This window comes from Lonchura striata, chromosome 12 (genome assembly GCF_050655825.1).
Source record: "Lonchura striata isolate lonStrDom1 chromosome 12, ASM5065582v1, whole genome shotgun sequence".
In the NCBI taxonomy this organism is placed as follows: Eukaryota; Metazoa; Chordata; class Aves; order Passeriformes; family Estrildidae; genus Lonchura; species Lonchura striata.
This window is the reverse complement of record NC_140714.1, coordinates 2,006,391-2,022,476: the sequence shown is the minus strand read 5'-3', so window position 1 is coordinate 2,022,476 and position 16,086 is coordinate 2,006,391. Positions and strand designations below refer to the sequence as shown.

General features: G+C 44.1%; 1 protein-coding gene across 7 annotated transcripts in view; it reads left to right on the top strand.

Annotated features, from left to right (window-relative positions):
• LOC110469855 (contactin-4) overlaps positions 1-16,086 on the top strand; it is a 276,477-nt gene that overhangs the window by 131,883 nt on the left and 128,508 nt on the right. For all 7 annotated transcript variants that reach the window (XM_021529011.3, XM_021529016.3, XM_021529010.3 and 4 more), the window contains one exon: positions 11,322-11,456. In XM_021529011.3, the coding sequence (XP_021384686.3) occupies positions 11,402-11,456 (55 nt within the window). In that variant the 5' untranslated portion in view covers positions 11,322-11,401. The remainder of the gene's footprint in view (positions 1-11,321; positions 11,457-16,086) is intronic.

Genomic DNA, 16,086 nt, shown 5'->3' with positions numbered 1-16,086 from the left:
CAGAAGGGAGCAGGCAGAAGGAACAGACAGATAAACTGAGGGACATTTAAAACCCAGCAACTTTGTAGGCTGAAATTAAACATTTTTATGTCTCCCAACTCAAAACAATTCAGTTTTCACTGCCTGCTGTGCCTTTACTGGGAGGTTCTCTCTTGTGCAGTGATTTAAAAAGATAATTAAGAGGAAGAAATAATTCTCTCAATGAAAGACTTGTTTTTCCTTTTTTATCTATAACTTCCTGCTTACTTTGGGTATTTTATGGAGTTCCCCTTGATAAAGTGGCAGTCATAAAATACAGGGGAATGTAATCATTGTGCTTTAATTAAAATAAAATTTTAAAAGGGCTTCTGGTTAAATGTTGGCCAAGGTTTATCACGTGTGTAGTTCTTTTTCAATGGGTATTCTAACCCTAGTATTGATTTAACTGATAAATTACATGATGCGGATATTGATAAGTTGGGGGATTTTTTTGTCCATCTGGTGATATTTCTATTATTTCCAGTATGGTCTAATCCAAAGCCCCTTGGAATTAATAGGGGCCATAAATTGGGTGATTTCTGCTCTCTGGTTTAGCTCCCAGTCATTGCTTTAACTGTGTGAACAGGACATAAATTAACACACTACTGCTGTAACTTCAATTGTACAATCGAAGTTTTACTGCATGCAGTAAATTCTTACCTAGCCAGCCAAAAATTCCCTGTAATTCCATGGCAGGGGATGACTGTGACTGGGTGTGGGGCTGTTCCCCTTGTTCCCAGCTGGAATCTCACTCCACCCCCTGGTGCCTTTGGAGTCTCCTGGCAGCTGTAGGGTGGCAAACTCTTATTTTATCTTCAATACAAGATGTTACAATTAAAAAAGAAAGAAAGAAAGAAAGAAATTGTCCCAGAATCACCCATACATCACGAAGAAATTTTGCCAAATATTTGATGTATTAAACTTGAGCTGACAGCTCCATCTATGCAGAAGGAAAAGTGGAAAATACCAACATGGCCGGAAATAAGTTGGCATCTAAAGTTAAGATGCAGATAGGAGTTGAAATGTTGGCAATTAGCATTTTTAGGGGTATTAAAATGGGGTTGAACTGGCTGGTTTGACCCAGCTCTGGGACGTGTGGCTTTGATGGCTGGAAGCTGTGCCTCTCTGCAGCCTGGATGGGGATGAATTCCCAAAATCAAGAATGGTTTGGGTTGGAAGGGACCTTAAAGCTCAGCTCCTTTCAGCTTCTCTTGACTTGGTTGCTCCAAGCCCAATTTGGCCTTGGGCACTTCCAAGGATGGAGCATCCAAAGCCTCTCTGGGCACCCTGTGCCAGGTCCTCCCCACCCTGGAGCCAAGAATTCCTGCTCAGCTTTGGAGAACTGGCTGAATTTAATGTGAACTCCCCTCTTTATCCATCCAGACTCAACCCATGCAAGGTGGGAGAAGAATCTGCTGCTGAATCAGGGCTTTAAGCAGGGAAGGACTTTAAAAATCCACAGGTGGCTTTGGTGCTGGTGCACATCCAGACCAAACTCAGGACACTCCTGGCTCCTCTCCTCTCCTCCTGTGCCTTTTGAGGAGCTGTTGGCAGCTCCTGGGCTGGCAGAGGCAGCAGGAGCAGGCTCTGCTCATCCCACCCCATGCCAGGCTCTGCTGCTCACAGGGTGGAGGGACAGGCAGAGCCCTCAGCCAGGGCTAACAGCAGAAAACCTTTCTGTTCACACCTTTTGAAGCCGTTACACACAAATCAATGTTTGCAAGCCTTGTTTCCTTTCATCTGCTGTCTATCATAAGCAAACCAAGGGCTTCATGTGATCTCTCAATAAATCCTGGTGCAGCCATCCCTGAGATGCCGTGGAGCTGGGCTCATTATCTGCTGTGGAGATGATCCTTGTTTTGTCTGGCCAGGGGCTTGATTCCTTCAATAATTGATATTCCAGATTGAAAACAAAGCTGTGTGCAGCACCCCTTCCTTGGCTACCTCTGCCAGCTGCTCAGCACATTCCAGCTGGAGAGCCCCTGGCAATGAAGGAGCTCACAGGAGCTTTATTTATTTATTTTTCCTACGCTTAGTTGCAAGGATGTTTTAAAAAAATACACTCCTTCTATAAAAGATGGCAGAGGCAGGAAGAGGCAGTAATTTCATGTAATCTGCATAGTCAGTGTGGGGAAATGCCAGTTTTCCTCTAACAGGGGTTGTAAACAGGCAGTTTATGGTGCTCTGCTGGAGAACCACTCCCATCAATTACACCCAGAGCAATTTCTTTGTTTTCATCCCCAAATTTGATTTCCTTTTATGTTTAGTAATTAAATCAGAGCGGGAGGATTGTGTTGCGTGCTCCAAACAGCAGCAGGGATTACAGGGAGGTGGCACCAGAGTCACTTTGTTGTGCTGTCAGTCACAGGTCATGGCACGGGGATGGGTCACCTCCCCTGGGACAGCCAGGAGCTCCTGCCCTGCTCCCATCTCAGAGGCTCCAGCCACAGGTTTCAAACCATTTCTCACACAGATTTGTTGGCCCAGCATCTCCAAGGAGCTCCCAGGTGCAAAGCCCCCGTGGCCATGGGCAGGTGGCTCTTGGTGGCCAAAATCTGCCGCTGCTGTGCCCGTGGCAGCCTCCAGCTGCAGTTCTGAGGGTGTGGAGCTGCTGACAAAGGTGCTGTGTGCTCAGACACCAGGTTGTGCTCTGCTGGAGCCTATTTATGCCCTGAATGCCAACCCAGAATAACCCAAAGCACATCACTGCCTGAGCAGCAGAGCTGCTTCTCTTTCCACACCAAACCCCAAAAAATCTGCTGCTCTGTCTGAGCTGCACTCAAGGGAGCAGATGCCTCCACTGGCATCTGTTGGCTGCTTGGCTTCATTTTGGAGGATTTGCTCTCCCAGTGGGAGGGAAAACTTTGTGTTCAGGCCACGCTGAAGACTTGAGCAGCTCAGTGAACTGATGTCAGGGCTAAATGAATCTGTTCTGGAGGGCCATGGTCAAGGCTAGACCTCCACAGCATTGATTCCCTATCAGTTTTTGTGGGGATATTTAATCAAAATAACACATTTAAGTGCAAACCCAGACTATTTCACAGCAAAATATCACCAACTGGATCTTGACTCAGCTGTGTCTTTAGTTTAGATTTGCTAGGAAACAGTGACCTCACCATTTGTGCAGTCAGAAAAACCCCAGAGGATGCTCGAGAGCGGCGCTGCGCCTTCACTTGAAATCCCAGGAGTGATCCTGGCCTCACTGCTGGAAATAATCCACAGATAATGGGAGGAAAAGCAGGCTGGGAGCCTGAACATTCTGTGTTTGGCTGTGCTGTCTCCCTGGGTGGGTTCTGCAGTTTCACAGCAGCAGCTGAGCTGATGGGCTTTGCACCGTGAGCTGCTCCAGCTCCGCGTGGAAGTGGAGAGAGATGAGAACCCAGAGCAGGCTGTGGGCAGGAGAGCTGCTGAGAGCAGCAGGGCTGGAGGCAGGGACCTTCCAGCACGCACAAAAAAAGGGATTTAATTGTAAAGAGGATGGCAGGCAGGTGGGAGGTGTGGCTGGGAGTGGTCTGAGCTTTTCCTGGGCAACCTGTGTGTCAGAATCTGTGGTATTGATGATTCTGAGATTCCCTGCTCCTCTCCTCGCTCAGCCTCCCCAGCTCCCTCAGTTCCAGGCAATCTTTGAAGGGGAAACAAAACACTAAATAATCACATAACAGGGATATCAAAATGATTGGTGAGGGTCATTTTTTCCCCTCCCTAGATGATTTTTGGATTTAACAAAGCAGTTAAAAACATTTGAGGTCCAAGCATCTCAATTATCTGGGTTGGAAGCTTTCTGCCAGTAATAGGTGATGAGGGAATTGTTGTTTTGATAGCCTCTGTTCCCAGGAATACACAGAGAGCTGGGTTCTCACCAGCTTTTCAAAGTTAATAAACTCGCTTGTTGTTTTTCTTCTCCAAGTTCCATTTTATGCTCTTAAGAAAGCTCCAATTTGTACCTCTGAAGGAAGGCAAAGCATTCTTCAGTGTAAGTGTGTGTGTGTGTCCTCTGGACTGGGAACTCCCTGAAGAGCTCCTGTGGAGAAAACTCTCCTTTTGTCTTTGAAATCAGAGGGATTATTCTGTAAACTCCAGAAGTGAAAGGTAAAATGTCATTAAGATGCTGATTTTGGAGATGATATGGAAACATCTTCAACATTTTCACATCATATTTTTTTTTGTCTCCTGGACAAGATGCTGCTGTCTGATAATGTGGATTTTGGGAACTGGACTTATCCAAAAGGGAATGATAGCTTTGAATGTTGCTTATCTAAATTTGTTTGGAGATTTGACTTGATTCCTTATCTGAAAGCAGTGATTTAGGGATAACAGGAGCTCCCTTGGCAGAGTCCTGGGAGCTTGTGGTGCAGCATTCTCTCCAAGTGAGACAGAGCTGAATTAACCCTTATTTCTGCAGGAAATGTCTGCTCAAAAGTCAGCTGGAGTTTGATATTCCAGTCTGACAACTTCTTTTTGCATTCAGGGGATTGCCAGTGTGGCTGTGCTCTCAGAGGCTGCTTGGAGACCAGGAGGGGCTGGGCTGGCTGAGCTCTGGTTCACAGCTCTCTGCTGGCAGAAAAAAAGCAAAATTTGACATATAATTATCTTCTGCTGATGGTGGACTGGTGATGATGTGGTTAGGAGAGAAGAAGTGGACGTAGGAAATACCAACTCAAATATTTTTTGCTGTTTTGATTTGAGTTACTCTCCCCAAAGCTGGTTTCTTTTGAGGTTTATAATTTATTGCTTGGCTATAAATAGCCCCTCGTTTTAATCTCCCAAAACACTGCACTGAAAATGTCACTTGGTGTGAAGGTGGAAATTGGCTTTAAATTGGTGAGTTTTAAGGTAACTGATCCAGACACTCTTTAGTAAAAGTCTCTCTAAAAGAGGATAAATTCTAATTTGTGGAAAAGGCCAGGCTAGGAAGTACCACTGCTTGTAGTTTTTTATTATGATAATGTTGCTCCTTCTTGGAATGAAGCTCCTCAGAATTTGTGGCTGTTTGTGTGTGGATGCTCTCTGAGAGCTGCTGCCTCAGGTGAGCATCTCCCAATTCATCCCTTGATGGAGGTTGAACAATAAACAGTGAGCCCTAATTAACACCCACAGCCTTAATTTAGACTTGTGTCCAGCCACCCTCTCTCCTTGCATGATGATTTATCCTTGCATTATCCAGGTTTTCCAGGGCAATTCTGAGTTTCCTGAGGGTGAGAGACACAGAGTGAGGGGTGTGATGGTGCAGTTAGTGGCTGGTGATTAAAAACATTTAATTACTATTTTTTTTCCTGTGGAAAACTGTGATTCAAGGAACTTGTGGCTCAGCTAGAAATATCAGTATTTAGGGTGGATTGCTGCTTCCAAGGAGCTTTCAGTAGTGACCCAGGTGTGCAGGTGACACTGGATGTTAAAGGTATAATCCAGTCCCTCTAAATCAGGTTTTAAGCTGTGGTTTTAGGTTCTGCATAAAGATAAACTGGGAATGTTGCTTCCAGAGCGAGTCAGCAAGGGAAGGTGTTGCTGAGAGGGATTTCCATCTGTAATTCCAGCAGCAGAGAAGCCTCTCCCTGTGTGCCCCACTGCTGGCAGAGCTGCCCCACAGCTGGGTTATTGGGAATATGTGGGGTGAGCATGAATCAGGCAGCACTTACACCCAAAAAACCCTCATGGAACAAACAGAATTTAAACTGCAGAGGCTGTGATTGGTGGCAGTGGCGCTTCCTGAATGATTCCATCAGGAATCCTTGCTCGTGCTGCTGGAATTCCGTCTGTTGGGTGGGATGGATGCAGCTGTGTGGCAGCCAGGACGTGGCTGGGGCACAGCTCACCAAAGGCCTGACAAGTACAAATGGCTGGGCTGAGCTGGGAAATTCTGTCTGTGGAGCTGCTGGAACTTCCCTGCTCTGGGGAAATGAGATCTCTATCCAGGGAATGGGAATGAGAGCCCAGAGGGGAGCACAGTGTAAAATCTCACTTTGTTTTCTCAGACAATTAATTTCTGGGGCAACCAGACTGGATTTTGCCTGGAATTCAGAATGGCAGGGGAAGCCCAGAATGGATTTTACCATTTGGAAAACACTCTTGGGGACAGAGTGGGATTACTGGGGCCTTGGTGATCCTTGTGGGTCCCTTCCAGCTCGGGATATTTTGTGATTCCCATTTATCCAGGCACCTGCTGCATGTGTGCTGCTGTTTTATCAGGCACAGTGTGCCTGTACCTTTCCCACAGTGTGGGAATTGTGTGCAGGCACAACTCCAGGAGGGATCATTTCAGATCTGAGCTAGACCAGGATCTGACATGTGCTGTGAGAGTGAGGAGAGCTCAGGGGGAGCTGCCCTTCATCTCTCCCACCTTTCTTTTCAAAATCCCCTTTGGTTTTTTTGGTTTTTTTCCTTACACAAAAGAGAAAGTTATTTTTTATCTAAGAAGTTACAACCACCAAAGGAAAAAAAAAAAAAAACCACAAAAATGAACACAAAAAAACCCCAAAAACCAGAACTCCCACAGAAAAAAAACAAAAAAAACAAGATTTTTTTTTTTTTGAGTGCTGAAAAAAAAAGAAAAATCAATGTGTATGCATCAAAGAAGTATTGCTGTGAATTTTGCAATTCTGGGGACACTTCTTTCAGGCAATTTCTATTTTTGGCTGCTCAGTTGGAGGGTCACTGATGGCAGGTGCTGGAGAGAGCCTGGGCCTCTCCTGGCGCAGGCCCGGATCTGGGTTAGAAAGCTGCTCTCCCTTCTGCAGCCAAGCCTGAAGATTATTTTTATGATTCTCCACTCCTGTTTCAAAAGCTGGATGCTGCCAAGGAGGTTTTGGCAGCATGGATGAATGTCAGCTGGAGGGAAGCCGTGAATTCCTGCTCCTGCCCTCACCTCCAGCATCACCTCCAGCCTCACAAGTGCCCCATTAGTGCCCAGTGCTTTGTGCTCTCCCCCAGCTCCTCCTCGGCCGAGGTGATTAAAAGATGCCTGTTGGTTCTGTGTGTGCAGCACGCTTCATTAGCAGTGATTTATTTGGGGGCTGAGCAGGGCTGCAGCACACCAGTGGGCAGCAGCAAAATGGGAGCTGAGTGCTAAGGATGCTCCTTGCTGCTGCTGCTGCTCTTCAGGGGTTGTGGAAAACGCCAATCACTTGGTTTTTAAAAATGTTAAATGTTTAATAATAATCAAATGGTTAATACAATTAGAGGAATAAAGTTTAGAGTTTGGATAATTACAAGACAAGAAAAAGCAAAAAATTATGGACATCCAGATGCTCTCAGACACTGAGTCATGAAAAGCATCCCTGGTGAACAAAGGAATCACCCTTAAACCAACACACTTGTTGCATATCCATATATCCTTCATAGTTATGCATACATTCTATTTAAAACAAGAAACTCTCTCTGTTGTATGTCAACTGTTTCCTTTAATCCCCATGGGGTCTTTGAGTCTGAGCAAGGCCTGAAGAAATCAGTTTATTCTGATAAGAATCCATAAATTCCTCTCCTTTGGAAGATTTAGGTGCTCCTCGAAGCGAGTATCTCATTCCAAAAAAAAAAAAAAAAAACTTCCACCACATCCATAGTCTCTATTTTAACATTATGTTGGAACCTAAAACTGCATTTAACACACTATGTAAGAGAATTAATACAGCATAACTTTCTAACATTACACATATAATATTCATTGTAATATTTGCAAAAAGCCAATCATAAAATATGCATTTTTCACAGTGGTCTTGATGCCTTTTTGGGATTATCTAAAAACAGAGGTGAAACAAAATTAAGAGAATAAAAAGCTGTTCTATTTATTGAAGGGCCTTCAGGTACATTTAGGGAAGTTTAAACTCCCCCAGGGGCTATACCCAAAAATGGATGATGGGTCATGGGTTTTCACACTTTGATAAGTTTGGTTCATTTGCATATTGGGGGTGAATCTGCCAATTCCAGCTGCAGGTAATGAAGTCACTGACCCCAGGTTTGCTCCCCCAACTCACTTTTGTTCCCATCTCTCTGTCCTGAGGCAGTGAGGGGTCCTTGACTGCCAGGCCTGGAGAGGAATTGTTGTGTCTGCCCCAAATGGGGAAGCAGCAGCTCACACTGAGTGTGGAGTTTGGAGTTACACACTAAAGAACTGAAGGAGTACAAACAGATGGAAAATATCAAAGCTGAAATCCTAAGGCATCAACCTCAGGTGTGTTCTGCAGCTTTTCCTTCAGAATATTCACAAAACTGAGAGGTCACGTGGTGCAAATTTATCTTAAAAAGTATTTTTCACATTCTGAATGCACCCATAGATATATCAGCCTCAGGATTTTAATTTCTATTTTGCTCTTACAGAAGTTCTAATCATGAAACACCCAAGCAAAATTACTCACACATCCATGCCCACAAATGCAGAAAAATTCACAAATATTTCTATTCCACGCTTTTTTTTCCCCCCTCCTACCTACCTGCAGTCAGAGCTCTTGGAGTCAAGTTTCTTTGGCAGAATCCAATTAGGAGCAAAGGTGCCTTTCAAAAGAATTTGCAATGGCTGCATTGCCAGAAGTGAAGTTAAAAAGACATCTGCACACGTGTGGTGGCACTGGGGTTTCTAATGGGCTGCGCTTCCAGACTGAAGCTCAGCAATCTCATTTTCATCTCGAAAAAATAACCTGTGTTCTGCTGAAACTGCCTCTGCTTCCTTCTGGAAATGAAATATTAAACTTTGTGAGTTTTCAGGCCTTCAGCAGCAGCAGCACAAAGTCCCCTGGGATTTTGTAGTCAGGAAACATTTAGGGTTGGGAAGGATCTTTTCAATTATGCACCTTTTGCTCGTGCACAAATGTTGCTTTTCCTAAAGCTGTTGCCATAAAAAGTCGATGTGTTTGAACAGTTCTTGCAGAGCTCTGAACAAAGGCCCTGCTGATGTGAACAGCAGAAATATTTACAGGGAAACATTTGGAGAATTGGACTCATTCACATGTGAAATAGGGAACTATCACGAGAAATGGAATTGCGGCCGTGGCTTGAGAGCCACCATCATTTAACCTTAGAAAAATATTGAGTGGTAATCATCTAATTTGCTTTTCAGAGCTGTTTATGCCAAGACAGGCATCATTTCTCTTTGGGGGGAACTTTCTGTCCTGCATTGCCCTGTGCAGACATCAGGGAGTGGAAACTTTGCTTTGAGGCATGCACACCTCTGGTGTCTGCTGCTTCTCTGGAACAGCTGCTGAATAACTGAATAACAAAAAATTTCAGCTTTTTCACTGGAGTTAAAATATATTTATTGCCCAGAGCAGCTGTGGCTGCCCCTGGATCCCTGGCAGTGCCCAAGGCCAGGTTGGACACTGGGGCTGGAGCACCTGGGACAGTGGGAGGTGTTCCTGCCATGGCAGGGGTAGCACTGGGTGGGATTCAAGGTCCCTTCCAACCCAAACCATTCTACAATTCTATATTTTTAGCATAAATTGTGCTTTTGACTGGAATTGAGAACCAGTGATTGTGTCAAAACTTGATGGAAGAACAGAGCTTGCTACTTTTAATATCTTTGTAAGCTAGAAATTAATTTACATTAGTCACTTTGAAATGCTTTGTATCAGTGTTTAAAATGCTGAGAGAAGAATTATTTCCTGAGTAGAAAAAAAACCAAAATGAGTTTGCAAACCCTCACAGCAGCCAGAACTTTCCCCACATGGGTCAGGGAATCCATTTCCCACAGCTGGGTCAGGGCAGCTGTGGCAAGAGCTGAAGTTTTTTTTTTAAATTTATGGAAAAGAAGGGAATGTTGTTTTGCTTTGTTTTGTTTTTTTGTTAGTCCTTTGTGCACTCTAGCAGATCCCTGTCCGTGGGTGATTCCCAGGAGCTCCTGGCAGTAGGTTAAGTTGATAAATGCTTATCAACCTCTTGTGTTTTTAATGAGGTATCAAATACTTTGAGTGATTGCTCTGCTCATTGCAGGAAGAGAGGGAAATAATTGCAAAGCATCTCCGGGCAGGGTAAGGAAGAGAAAATTTGTAGGGCTTTATTGATGAGGATGATTAGTGGGAAAACAAGAACAGGGAAGAGTTTCAACAGCTGCTGAAATCCAAGATTTATCTCAAATGTCATTTAAATTGGTGTAAAATTCGTAGAAATCCCTTGTGTAGCTGCTGTTATAATCAAGAGAATTTGGTACTTGGAGGAAAATTAATATTTTTCCACAGGTCAAGACTCTTTAGGGTGAAAAAAAAAAAACATTTCTGGAGTTCACTATAAACAGTGTAACTTCTTCACCATGTCAATCAATATAGACATTTTCCTTCCAAAATTAATAATTAATACTCTAATCATTGCCTTAAATAGTTTAGTATTCATTGATTGGCCATTCCTGCTGCCCCCAGCACACCCCATCAGTCTGTGTGAGAACAGACAAATTTATGCAATTAATCTCTTCCTGCTTCAAAGCTGCATCTTCAGATCAGAGGCTAAAGATCCTCAACCTTCCCAGCGCATTGAACCTGACTTTATTAAAAGAATTCTCCCAGTTTTAGCTCACAAAAGCAGGCAGAGATCTCTCTTGTTATTACTCACACAGTTTGTCTTGTAAGCACGAAGGCCCCTGAACTTCCAGTCCTCACCGAGATGAATAAATTATAAGAATGTGTGTCTGACCTGATTTATTTATTTTTAATATTTAAATGCCTGCTCTGGAACGGTTCCTTTCATAAATGAAGGCATTTTTTCCCCCTTGGGTTGCATGGAGGGGGATGGTGGAAGTTCGCAGTGATCAGCTGAGGAAGTCTCAAATATCTCTCAAATTCCAATTATTTACAGGTTGTAATAGGGGGCAAGGGGAAGATCAGGTTTTGCCTGCAGATGTTGTAAGGTGGATTTTTAAACAGAATTTTAGAGCTGTGAGGGTGGAGGTGGAATGGGGAAAAAAAAATCCCCTTCCTTGAGCAGTGTGGGAAGCTTTCCTGCAAAGTGTTGCCTTGCAGAGATGGTGTCCTTTGTGTGCTGGATGATGTTTGCACAGAAAAGTTACAGAATAGAGAATTATTCTAATTGTCACTTTAATCTACAGAGTTCACTCATTACACCAGCTCACCCCAGGGAGGAAAGGAGTGAATTTCCTGAGGGCAAAATTAGGAGACAGCAGAAGTTCCACAGCTCCAGGTTACAACTCTTAATCCTCACCTGCCACCCAGACACCTGAAATGGTCACAAATCACTGCTGGGAATGATTTGAAAGTCAATATTTACAGAAGTTTCTTTGCTGATCCTCAGATACATCTCTGCTGGAAAGGGAGAACAAGCTGTCAGGAGCAGCAAGCCTAAATGTCCTTGCAATGTGTTTTGTTTTACAGATTGAAGCTGGCCTGAGGTCTCCAAGGAGCCCCGTTCTGCTCTGCAATCCCTGGGCTGGTCTCTGCCCCCAGAGCTGAAGATGAGGTTGCTATGGGAGCTGCTGGTGCTGCACTCGGTCATGCTGTGCCTGGCAGGTGAGGTGCCCTCTTCACATTTGGGAATTCACACCCCCCTGCTTTTCCCACTGATGCCCCATGGTTCATGTGCCAGGATGAAATGCCCACATCAATCCCTGCATGTGCCAGGGATGAAATGTTCACATCAATCTCTGCTTTTCCCAGTGATGCCACAGTGCCCAGGGTTCATGTCCTAGGGATGAAATGCCCATGTCAATCCCTCCATGTGCCAGGGATGAAATGCCCACATCAATCCCTGCATGTGCCAGGGATGCCACAGTGCCCCATGGTTCATGTTCCAGGGATGAAATGCCCACATCAATCCCTGTTTGTGGCCATTGTTACTGATGAAATGCCCACATCAATCCCTCCGTGTGCCAGGGATGAAATGCCCACATCAATCCCTGTTCGTGGCTGTTGTTACTGAACTCATCAAGGTGAAGCTCATTTTATTCTTGATCTGTGTCTCCCAGCCCAAGCAGAGTTTCTCAGAGGTCTGCTCTGCTCCTTTCCTCTTCAAAGCTGCTGGTGGTGGAAGTTGTTTTCCCTCATTCTGTGTTAAGCTTTCCCTGCTCAATTAAACCTTCGTGGAGTGGAGCTTTAAATCCCATTAAAGTGGTGTTGTGTTACAGCTGAGCCCTCGCTCCATTTAACAAATAATTAGAATAACATATTCCAGCCATACAACCATCTCCTGCAAGTGCCCTTGTTTAACCTTTCCAGCCCAAGCTGCGATGTTCAGAGCATTCCTGGAGAAATTCCCAGAGATTTTTTGAGGGATGTGCCTTTTTCCTGGAGCTGAAACTGTTCTTGAGAGCATTTTGGGTTTGCAGAGGCTCAGCAGAGCTGGTTCCAAAGCCTGCCTGGTCAGTGGTTGTAGGAGCCCCTGTCCTGGAGCACACCAGGACTGCCCAGGGCTGTCCTGAGTCTCTCTCTCTGCCAAATCCTTGATTAATCCCTCCTTACCCTGCCATGATTTTTCTCTCACATGTGTATTGTTCTGGGGGAGGGTGTCAGCCTTTAATTAATGTTTGTGTCACCCTGGTGTTAGCCTAGATTGCTCTAATTTACCTGCTGCTCGCTCAGACTGGTTTACTGTCTTATTTATTAACTTGATTTCTCCCCTTTTCTTTGTGTTCACTGTCAGGTTATCTTTCCAGCATTTTAGATAATAACAAAGTACTTAGAGCAGTGCTCACTTTTTTTCTGCTTAGCTCTACTGAACACAAAGCGACTTTTCTTCCGGTTCTTAGGGGTACCTATTTTTGAAATTTGGTTCCAAGTCTTTCTAAATGTGCTTTGACAGTTTCTGAGCTGGCAGAAAATTGGATGCAGAGAGATTCTGCAATGCAGAGCCCCCACGTGTTTTGGGAATTGCAACCCCAGGGAAGCTGGGCTGGGGGAACACAGCGAGGATGAGCCTTTATTTCAAGCAAATAAATAAAAGACTGGAAAAACAAAGCATGGAAAATATTTTTACTGTAATTTCTCTTCTTGAAATACCTATTGCAAACTGCGTAGGGTCAGCAAAATAAAGTTTCAGGGGGATGTGTTTGGGGGGGTTGCCTTGATCAGTGTTTAATGAAAATACATCTCTGCAGCACTGGCTTCCCCCCATTATTCTGCAGCAGCATTTCCCCCACTCTTTATTTTTTATATTTATTTAACTCTATTTATTATATAAATGCAGTGCACTGCATTTCCTCAGGTCTCAGATTCTCTGTCCTGCTGAGGGAGATTTAACAGATGTGTGGGGAGAGCAGTGCCACAAGTTTTGTGTGAGTTTTCGAGCAGGTGCTGAGTGAGGAAATGGTTTCTTTAGGCTGCAGGACACACTCTGGGCCGGTTTCTTTGGGCAGGTTTTAAATCTGGAATTTTCTGCGGCTGCCTGCAGCATTGTCTGAACTGGCTGGAGGCAGGGAAGTGCTTGTGCTGTGGGAATGTTGGTGTTGCCGTGAGCAGGGCTCCCTCATTTGGGCTCTTTTTAAGGGATGCACTTGGATTGCTTCCCAGAGCCGTGGGAGTGTTTTGTGTCGTGCTCTGGTGTTATGAACACACGCACAGGTGGCTGTTCAATATTCTGAAGTGAAGGGGGAAATTTGCATTTTCATGTTGAGCAAACCATTTTCCACCCTTGTGAAAGAAAAATATTAATAACTGAGTTATAAAATAGTAAAAAAAAAGTAGTCTGCAGAAAGTTGTCTACCAACCCTCCACAGTGCCTTGTGGACTAGGAAAGTTAAGCTCAATTCTTCCACCTGAAGATGGACTTTTTGGGCTGAAGTTGCAGAGGTGTCCTTGGTTCTGGGCTGGAAAAGGATTGTTCTGTGTGCCTGAGCTGTGAGGAGAGCTGCTGGCACTTTTTGTGGAGTTCAGAGTTCAGTGCAGAACTGGGAAATATGAAAGCTGAAACTGAGGGCATCAGTGGAAACAAAAGGCATTGGTTGCACGGGGTGAGCCAAAGGGAGATGTGACTTTGTGTGCCTGCAATGCTCTGGGCAAGTCTGAAAGTTGAATTTTCTGTGTTTCTGGGACTTCTGTGCCGTCCTCTGCCTCATTAACCTCCTGCAGCAGAGAGTTTCTCTGCTGAAGTTGTATTTGCATATTAATGAGCTGCAGTGGCACCGACATATTAATGTCTGAGTGTCCATATGCATATTTTATGGTGGGATTTAACTATTCACCTTCTGGCTGTGCTGTGGGTTAAACCCAGTTTAGCCCACCCAGCTTCTCACTCACCTGCCTCCACCCCAGTGCAATGGGGAGGAGAACCAAAATTAAAACATGCAGGTCAAGATAGGAACAATTTAATAATTGAAATAAAATAAAATATAATAATAAATATAATGATAAGCATAATCTTATGCTAAATAATATAAAGTAAATAACAGTATTAGTTACTTTATAATATTAATAGTAAATAATAATATAAAGTAATAAACCAAGTGATGCACAATAAAACTGTTCAACACCCACTGACCCATGGCAGATCCTGCCCTGAATCCTGACCAGCCCCTTCCAGCTGCAAACACCACACAAATACAGGAGCTTTAAGAGATTAATTTTTCCTGGAGTTTGGTTTGGTTTGGTTTTGTTGTTTTGGTTTGGTTTTGTTTGGGTTTTTTGTCTTGCTTCATTTTGGAGTTTTTGTTTGGTTGTTTGAGTTTTTTGTTTGGTTTGGTTGGGTTTTTTGTTTGTTTGTTTTTCCTGTAGCTGTTTTTTTTGGTTGTTTTGTTGTTTTTTTTTTTTTAGTGGTGGTTTTGGGGTTTTCCCCAAAACATTTTTTAACAGGAAAATATTCTCAGAAACGCCTGTCCAGGCATTCTCTATCCTTTGATCTCATGCTGACCCAGCACAGCAATACCCCAGCAGTGCTTCAGACCAGAGTGTTTAGAGCACAGCTGTGCAACTCAGGGGAGGGGAAAAAATGCAATAAAGAGTCAAATGTTTCCCACTGTGAGGCAAACCCCCCATCATTTATATCAATACATTCCAGTGAAATCAGGCACCCAGCTCTGTTAAAAATCAAACCTCAGAATTCACAGAGAGATGAAGATTTGAATTCATGCTGCTCTCCAAGCAGCTGCAGGTTTCGTACCAGAGAAATTCAGCTAATTTCATGTCTGAATATAAATAATTAAAGCTGGGAGCCCTGTTGTACATATTAAATTATGGTCTCCTCTAAACGAGGCCGCAGTTCAATTTGTTCAGTGTGGCTCTTTTTCCTTTTTTTCTGCTGCTGTGTAGCTCCCTCTGCACTTTGATGTGAGCAGGAAGCTGGGAAATGATTCATCTCCTGTGGCCCCACAATTAATTAATTAATATTTTGGTCAGCTCTGCAGCACTTTGCATTTCTGGTTGCTTAATTTATGTTTGCACAGCAGAGGAGGCAGGGAGTGACTCCTGATACTCCTCAAACACTGGGCACCACTGGAGAAGGGTTTGCAAATCAGATATGCCTTGCCTTCATACTTTAAGTGGGATTATTATTATTATTATTATTATTATTATTATTATTATTATTATCATCATCATCATTATTATTATTATTATTATGTGACTTTTCATTTCATTTCCAACTCCTGGATTTGGAAATCCCTCAGGAAGAGGTGTGTCCCCCCTCCCAGCAGCAGCATCTTGCAGGCGAGTTTTGAGTGAGTAGGACTTGGATCCACATCTCTTGACTGAGATGAGAATGGTTAAACCTGGACAAAATTTACTTTAAACTGAAGCTGATGCCTCAGGTTTGAGCTTTTATATTTTTCAGGTTCTGTGCTGCTTTAGTGTGTGGGTCTGGGATTTATATCAGGGGATGGTGAGCTCTGTGCACAGAGCAGGGACACAAAACAATTCCTGCTCCAGCTGGGCACCAAGGACAAATGATCCAAACCTCAGCCAGGAGCACAAACACCGTGGGCTGGAGAGAGAAAAACAAGCAGGGTGGGACTGATGGGCTGGAGCTGGAATGGGACAATGAACTCCAAGGTGCCAATGGAGCAGAACTGATCCCAGGGAGAGCCCCGGGAGCGCTCGTGCATTTTGGGACCATTTTGGTTCATCTTGGGTTCATTTTGTGCCATTTTGGTTCATTTGGGTGCAGCCCTGGCTGGGCTCTGGTGCTGCCCAAGGTGGATCCATGGAGGAGATC